The sequence below is a fragment of the Temnothorax longispinosus genome, chromosome 8 (genome assembly GCF_030848805.1).
Source record: "Temnothorax longispinosus isolate EJ_2023e chromosome 8, Tlon_JGU_v1, whole genome shotgun sequence".
NCBI lineage: Eukaryota > Metazoa > Arthropoda > Insecta > Hymenoptera > Formicidae > Temnothorax > Temnothorax longispinosus.
This window is the reverse complement of record NC_092365.1, coordinates 9,517,385-9,526,254: the sequence shown is the minus strand read 5'-3', so window position 1 is coordinate 9,526,254 and position 8,870 is coordinate 9,517,385. Positions and strand designations below refer to the sequence as shown.

At 38.8% G+C, this 8,870-nt stretch overlaps 1 protein-coding gene across 3 annotated transcripts; it reads left to right on the top strand.

Annotated features, from left to right (window-relative positions):
- The first annotated feature begins 2,279 nt into the window (after positions 1-2,279).
- LOC139817885 (probable ATP-dependent RNA helicase DHX37) lies at positions 2,280-4,089 on the top strand. 3 transcript variants are annotated; one of them, XM_071786166.1, is made up of 5 exons: positions 2,280-2,480; positions 2,544-2,655; positions 2,737-2,942; positions 3,038-3,249; positions 3,329-4,089. In XM_071786166.1, the coding sequence occupies exons 4-5, from the start codon at positions 3,098-3,100 to the stop codon at positions 3,429-3,431; spliced, it is 255 nt and encodes an 84-aa protein (XP_071642267.1). In that variant the 5' UTR covers positions 2,280-2,480; positions 2,544-2,655; positions 2,737-2,942; positions 3,038-3,097; the 3' UTR covers positions 3,432-4,089. The 3 variants fall into 3 exon arrangements, with proteins under 3 accessions (XP_071642267.1, XP_071642265.1, XP_071642266.1); XM_071786164.1 differs by having other exon boundaries at positions 2,544-2,660; XM_071786165.1 differs by having other exon boundaries at positions 2,544-2,665.
- The last annotated feature ends 4,781 nt before the right edge of the window (positions 4,090-8,870 follow it).

Here is an 8,870-nt window from a genome sequence, read left to right as displayed (position 1 = left end):
TAACTTCTATGAACAGCGTGGACCGATAGATCTTGCATATTTTTTGTAAATATTTGTAGATCATTCTCGTCGTAGTCAAAGACCCGGCCCGCCCAAAACATCACTACACTACACGATTACACTGACCTTGGAACCGGGTGACAAGTCACTCGTTCCAACGTCGAGTTCTGATTGTGCCGCAGCCGATTTCACGGACCCGATGAACGATCAGAGGGCAGAGGTGCCGAGGACGGGCGCGATCGAGCCGACGAAGCCACTGACCCAGGTGGCCAATCAGGGGGAGCCGACCGTCGAGGAGGACACCGAGGTCGCGCAGATCCTCCAGTTAATACCAGAGGGCGTAGCGGAGGCGATTATACTCGAGGAGGAAGCCGTACAGCCCGCTGGAACAGGCGAGGTTGTAGTCGCAGCTACGATCCAATCACCAGCAGCGGAGGAGGTGATCGAGGCGGAGATGCCCCAGAGCCAATCGCAGTTCACGGAACTGTGAACCGTGACTGCCGAGATTAAATTCAACCCTTTTATATTACTTATTCGTGTGCATTATTATTTTTATCTTATATGTTCATTTTATTATATATTATTCGCAAGTTATTGTAACGCATGCCAAGGAGAGTCTCAGAACGAGAAGTATTAAGTTTCGAGTTAATTTTATTATTTCTTTGATTTTATTGATTTATTTTATAGTTTGATTGCGACAAGTGCCAATGAGCACGACAATATTATATTCGTAGAGTTTTTATAAGTTTTATTAGAAGTGTGGAAGCGAATGCGCGAACAGGCGTAAGCGAGCGCCAATTATGTACAACAGACTGATTAAAACAAGACTGACGTTGAAACAAGACTAGATTACATTGAGAACACATACATTGACCAATCCCAACAATCCTTGCACCAAAAAACCTATTAGAGTCATTAAAATCATTAGAGCCATTAGAATCAGTAAAGTAGAGAAAAGAGCCAATAGGAGGCCAAGGTCATAATTTTGAAGGAGATGAATTCGGATAGATTCCGTATAGTAGTTTTGGCATTTATTTTCATTTTATTTGCGATAGCAATCATATGCATACTGTTACTAGCCCATTCACACCGGGTGAAAGCAGAACCTTCTTATCTTACTTAGAACAACCAATCAGAATCAAGCGGCTGAAGGAATACTTAGTCGTAACGTTAATAATCTTTATTCCCTTAATAATATCCTTCCCAGACGTACAGACAGTTACAATGATTTATACGCTTTACACATTATATATTTTATTGCTAAGCATCGATATCGATCCGAGAGTGATCGTCGACGAATGATGAGCCGCGTAGATAATTTACACGAGAATGGACCAATGGAGTTCGAGATAGACGGTTTCACATTCATTGCATTAACATTCGACGGTTTGACAGCGAAACAGTCATGTCGACCGGAAACGACCAATGGGTAGCGACCCAGTCGATTTTATTAAGATTAGCGTTAGTTACGATAGATTTGACAGTAGCAAACATTCTCGACGCAGTAACAGCCAATAGGAACGATTCCTGGCACTTTGATTTTATTTTGCAAATTTTCAGAGTAGTTTACGATTTTGCGAGGCCCAGAGCCAATGAGAGCGCGAGGCGCAACCTTTTTACGTGATCGCGAAAAACCGACCAATGAGAAGCCAGAGTGGCTCGACGAAGCGAGATAATGTCGGAACGCGTAAATTCACATATTATTATTATTATTTTATATTTCCCTGTCGAGAGAATGAATTTCTATTATATTTTAATACATGTCATCCCTAAGAGCACAGTTGACGGAAAGTCGACGGTAAGTCGACTTTTATAAGTCGACTTCTAGTCGACTTCTAAAAATGGCAGAAAGTCGACTAAAAGTCGACTTCTAAATAGGCGACTTCTAAAAATGGCGGAAAGTCGACTAAAAGTCGACTTCTAAATAGTCGACTTATAAAAGTCAACGGAAAGTTGACTTTTATAAGTCGACTTCTAGTCGACTTCTAAATATGGCGAAAAGTCGACTAAAAGTCGACTTCTAAATAGTCGACTTATAAAAGTCAATTTTCCGTTGACTTTTATAAGTCGACTTTAGTCGACTTCTAAAAATGGCGGAATGTCGACTAAAAATCGACTTCTAAATAGTCGACTTATAAAAGTCAATTTTCCGTCGACTTTTATAAGTCGACTTCTAGTCGACTTCTAGTCGACTTCTAAAAATGGCGGAAAGTCGACTAAAAGTCGACTTCTAAATAGTCGACTATAAAAAGACGGAAAGCAGTCAAGCGGCGCGTCATCAATATGGCGGCGAATCTCGAGAAGGCTGGAGGAGAAAATTAATGTTTACGCGAGTGCAAGGAATACATGCCGCGAGACAGGACACGATAAGACGTCGAAAAGCGCCGCGCTATCAACCACCGCCACGAAACGTCGTCGTCGTCGTCATCATTGTCTTCCCGTTGACTTCCTCGATTAGATCAGAATACTGGAATTTGACTGTATGTATGTTGCAATATGTTTGAGACGGTTGTCTACATTGTCTACAACAAGAATTGTTACAGAATGCCGTTACCAACCGACATGGAAGCGAAATTGCTGCGCCAGATAGTTCTTGCAGGTATGGCGGATCTAAAAGAGGATCAGGATAAGGTCAAGTGGAAATATGCTTTAGAGGTTAGGTATGGTGTGTTATTAATTATCATCGATAATTAAGACCTATTGAATGCGACCTCTCTATTCTGAACCATCTTTCAGAACACCATCAGAAATGGAGGAACCTGGTTCATGCATTCTTCGTGCGTTCTACGGAAAATCAGTCCGGAATAGGTGGTTTATAAAGAGGTGTACGAAACGAATAAGATGTATATGCGAGGTGTCACGGCGATAGAACCCGAATGATTGCCGAAATTCGCTTCCACGCTATGCCATCTTAGTGAATCATTGGTTGATCCACTGCCAAGGTATTTTTATCACAATTGTTGCTTTATAATGTTTTCCCTATTTATTTATAAAGATATTAATCTTCATTATGATCGAATATTATTCTCATTTATAGATATAATCAAGGAACCGGGAAGATCATTTGCCGCGTGTCTGGTACATTTGGAAAGGCCGGATGGGGACTACCGTCGATGGATATAGAGCATCTGTGGACGGTGTAAAGTGGTTCGCGTATTTCTTCTTGGAGGGTCAAGTGTACCCTAAGCTGAAACGATTTGTTCCGTCGTTGCTGACGACACCTGGGAGCATCACCAAGTCATGGGCCAGGTAAATCGTTATTCTATCTCCTTTCGATTTCACGTTGATTCATCGAATAGATTACATCAATTCAATACGATTTTTTCAGGTTGATACCACGCACTCAAGCAATAGTACAAACGTTGCAGTCGCAGGGAGTCGTGTCCAAATACAAACTGCTAGAAATCTGGGGTTTGGATGAAAAAATGTGAGATTTTAATTTATAAAATAATATTTAGATATTATCATCGAGTAGACTTCTATACAATACTAGACCGTTGACAGGCATCTCGGCCGTGATGCTTGCCGCCATGTTGATTTTAGTCAAGATATGCTATACTTATACTACAGATTCCATACAAGTGGTTTTATACACAGATTTCTATACAATAGTCTGGCATATACAGAATGTGCAAAAGAAAGGGTTTAATACTATAGGAGTAGTGGTTCGATTTCGGCATTCAAGTAGCTACACGTTAAAGGCATGACTTACAAACTTATTGATAACATGTACCAATATTTAACACAAAAACATTCGCCTGCTTCGTTATGTACTGTAATAACGAATGCAGATAAACGCACATCATGAGCAACTGAACACCCGATAGTGACTTATTGTTAATTCAATATGGCCGCGCACCCTTCACTTAACACTTGCACCTTGCACTCGCATCAGCTTTTCGGCAGTGCGTCCATAGATGTTAATGGTCTAGTATAAAAGTCTGTGGATATTATATATTTATAATTTTAGTTCTGTTGTCAGCTTACAAGAAGTGGCTGCCGGAATCCGCGCACGCAGAAGTGGCACAGATATGACGGCACACAGTGGCCGCCTTTGTAATTAAGAATAAAACATTAGGATTGTAATTATACAGTTTTTTAGATAATTAAATTATTTTATATATGAAAAAAAATCGAAATGCATCAGTTTTAGCCTTCCAGCAAAGGGTCGATTGTGTATCTTGAAATAATGAGGTAAAAATTACAAAAGTGAGAAAATTTATTAGCGTATCTACGATTTTATTTATCAAAATCTAATAAAATCTGTTAACTTTTGTCATTTTTACCTGATTTCAAGATACACAACCGACCTCCAGACGTACGCGGCGGCGGTTTATTTTATCGACTTTAAAAGTTGGCGGGAAGTCGACTTTCCGTCATGACGGGAAGTCGACTTGAAGTCGACTTCTACCGAAACTGACTTGGCAGAGAAGTCGACTTTTTTAAGGACGAAAGTCGACTTGAAGTCGACTTGAAGTCGGCGAATGTCTCAAAAAACGCCGACTAAAAGTCGACTTTCCGTCATGACAAGAAGTCGACTTCCCGTCATGACGAAAAGTCGACTTCCCGTCATGACGGAAAGTCGACTTTTAGTCGGCGTTTTTTGAGACATTCGTCGACTTCAAGTCGACTTCAAGTCGACTTTCGTCCTTAAAAAAGTCGACTTTCTGCCAAGTCAGTATCGGTAGAAGTCGACTTCAAGTCGACTTAAAGTCGACTTTTTGCTCTTAGGGTTGTGCCCGTTGCGACGGCTGGCATTGGTTGACGCATCGCCGAGGTCGAAGCGAGAGCCCTTGTCCGCCATCCAATCCGAACGCAGTTTCTCTGATCCGAAGGAGCTGAGCCAATCACAACGGCTCAGCTTTCAAGGGCGATGTGCCGTGAATAGTAGGATCGTGTCGTTCGTCTCCGAGCGACGCGATTGGTTGACGAAGAAAGGCGCGCGATGCGTAGTCTTTCCCGCCGAAATGGGGAGCGGCGCGCCTGCGTCAGCAACTAAAGTGGGGGAATGAGAACCGTTTCTCCCGGACAGTTCTCGGGAATACTTCGAGGCGTGAACACGTTTCATCGGGCACGCGACAAAACTCGATACCGTTTACTTATCCCGTGATCGCCTACGATAAGCGCGAATATTAACAACCAGCATTACGCAGGACAGCCTACGGAAATACATCGAGGCGTTAACACGTTTTACGGTAACGCGATAAAACTCGATTCCGTTGTGATTATCCCGTGATCGCCTACGACAAGTGCGAATATTCGGTGCGAATATAGAGGCGTTGAATCGTGAATACGGTTACGCATAAAATTACTCGATTTGAGAAGGCTTACTTCGCGACGGCCTAACAACAACGCGATATTACATCATTAGCGTACGAGCACGTTCTTGATTGCGAAACGACGATCAGTCGTAATAATAAGCTCTGTATCGTGGACATTCGAATGAGAAAGACCTCGTGGCGAGTGATTGTGCGAGCGAGTGATACCGCGACGACGGAGAAACTGTAAACTGTGGATATTAAATTGTTATTTGTTTATAATAAACAAACGAGTGATTATTTGCGACCCCAGTGCGATTCCTATATCAATTTCCGTGAATTACGCAACGCATTACCAGGGCGTGGCCGACGGCCTTGAACACGTCCGCGACGTAGAAGACGGCAGCCATTAAGCTGAGAGGAAGGACGGGGCAACGCATACGACTCAGGTTTCTGTATTTAGGCCTGAAAATACAGTGGCGACCGTAATTTCAGCCCAAGTAGTAAGTGGCTAATACTTAGATATTCCATTGTTCTTCGGTGATCCGGTTACAACCTAACCTCTCGGGCGCTGTCACCTGTCACGCCTGTCACTGTCGCCGTCCCCGGCGTCCCCGCGAGCGCCGGAATTCAACAGCACCACCTACCTTGACATCCAGCAACTAAACTAGTGCTCACCGATTCTTACACATACATACAGAACGCCTGCTCTAGGGCTACCCGCTATGTTTTTGGCTGAATTCGGGGAGACGCGTAACATGTGCATATGAAATTTTCTAACATACTTTTCTCTTATACTAAAGCTCGCAGCTCATTTCTGCAAGCACAGGATTCTTCTTTATTGTATTTCCGTGACGGCTGCTAGGTTTTTGTATACGTACACAGTCTAAAACTTTTATCTGCAGCAAATGTTGTCATAAGTCGACCGCAGAATCGAAAATAAAAATGTAATTTTCTAATTTTTTTTCGTTTTTCATACGCAATTGATGCCTGCCGTCTTCGTTATCGTTTATACTTAATTCTAGACAAAAAATTTTTAATTCGGTGAAATCAATCAAAAGATTTGTGTGTCTGAAAATTTCGTGGTAAACAGACCTGTCTCCAGCATCGCCTTAATCGATTATAAAAATGTTATTATACATTCTTTTCTAATTACACAATGTAAAGATTTTTCAAAGTAGTGCAACAATTATTTTTGAGGCAATATATATGTTCTCTCTGTAATTGGCGCTGTAATTTAAAGAGATATCATTTCTTTTTTGTAATTGTAATAGATCACTTGAAACGCGACTCTTCTTTTGATAAGGTAACATAATTTTGTGATGTGTATCACTTGGGTTATAATTTTTCAGAAATAAAGATACTACTGGTTAGATTTTTCGAGATATAAAGATTACGTCTATCACTTGTTACTTAGGTTTTTTCGATGTATAAAGGTGCCTTTTCACGTTGCCGCTCGACGCTCATTTTCAGCGTCAAAAAGGTCACGTGACTACGGTTGCCGCCGACGACAGTTGAAATCCATGAAAAGGCCCATAGCGTCAAATATTGAGCGGCAATTTAACCTATTTTGAAGTGGTAGTGACATACATTACAGTAAACAAATTTCGTTCGACGTTTTCCAATTACGAAAAGTAAAGAAAAATTACGACAAAGTAAATTAAAATAAATAAAAGTAAGTTTGCCTTTTTTCACAGCAAAAAATCATTAAAATTGATATTTTATTTCTTACGATTTTTTTTTATCATCAAAAAATGTAGTTGAAATTTGAAGTGTTTTTGGAGCGAAAATTAAAATGCGTTTTGTGCCAAAAGGTACAAGTGCGAGGCAATATTTAAGATCCCTAAAAGTAAAAAAATAGTTTGTTGAACGCAGGAAGGACTACTAAGAATTTTTAATCTCATATATACAAGTACGCGCTGTTATTCCCGGCTGAACGAGGCACTTTTGGACTTCGAATCTCAACAAACTATTTTTTTTTTCTTTATTTTTCAGGGATCTTAAATATTGTCCTCGTAAGTACTTATATTTTTCGGAACAAAACGCATTTTAATTTTTGCTCCAAGAACGCTCCAAACTTCAACTACATATATTAAAAATAAAAGCATCATATATGGAGGGGTAAAAACCAGAGTGGTGTAAGTCGAATTTTTTAAATATTTTCTCATGTGCATAGATGCAATCTCTACAATATATAAATTGCATCTAAGCACACGAGAAAAAATTTAAAAAAAATTGACTTACACCACTCTGGTTTTTAACCCTCCATATATGATGCTTTTATTTTTTAATATATGTAGTTGAAGTTTGGAGCGTTCTTGGAGCAAAAATTAAAATGCGTTTTGTTCCGAAAAATACAAGTACGAGGACAATATTTAAGATCCCTGGTTTTTACCCCTCCATATACAGATCAATACATATCAACATCGGAAATGTCGTTTGCATACAAATATATATACGTGGCTAAGAAGTGCATGGCAATCATCAAGAAAAAGAAGGAAAATAAGCGAAAAAATACTTGCAATACTTGCGATTCACGAATTACAAAAACAAACAGAAAAAAACGCTTTTATCATCAAAAGCGCTTTTGGGTTGAGCCAATATTTCAAGAACGCCACACTCATGGATTTTATAATGCACTTTTTCCGGTTGTATCATACACGAAAGTCGATTCAGAAACTACTTTCGCATGACGGCAACGCAATTCGAAGAACTATTACTTTTAGTTGCTCCTCTATCACCAAACAAACAGTGATTCGAGAACCAATTTCTGCTGAAGAACGACTATATTGACAATAAGGTTAGCCTAAAACAATGTAACAAAAACAATGTAACCAAAATTTTGATATACCTATAATAAAATATTAATAATATTAATAACAGTGTGATAAATGGACCAACGCGCAACGGTACGAGCTCAATAAAAAGATGTTATTTTAATAAATTAATCTATTTACACGTAACTGAATAATAAATATTCAAATAAATATAAAAACGGCAAATGAGTAAATTTTTAATTTACTTGTTCAAAATGCACAGATATTACACAAAGATTTCTAAAATATTTGTTGTAAAATTTCAAGAAGAAAATTTTCTATGTATTGCTAAAAATGTTTCATGGAGAATTTTTGAAATATTTCCAATTATTTTATAAAAGATTCATAATTGATAAAAAATTTTGTAAAATATTGTCATATATATTGCAGAAATATTTTGTAAAAAATTTTTATACATTTTCAAAAATATTTCATAAAACATTTAAAATATTTTTAAATCTTTCATGAAATATTCCACATCAGTCTAATAAAAATATTTTTTACAAAAGAAACAGCTAATTATTAAATGCATTCCACATATTTATTTGCTAAAACTCGTTTTATTTCACGCGACGAAAACACACCTATAGGCTTTCCCCTGCCGGCAACCAACATCCTTAATAAATATTTACAATTTATATTGAACAGATTCTTGGCATCTGGTGATCCATGACTTCTATGTCTTACCAATATCTTATTGGTTTGACAACTGTGAGTAACATTATTTACGAAACATGTAATGCTATATGGAGTAGCCTTCAAAAGAAAGTACTTCCTTCTTTTTTAACAAAAAAAA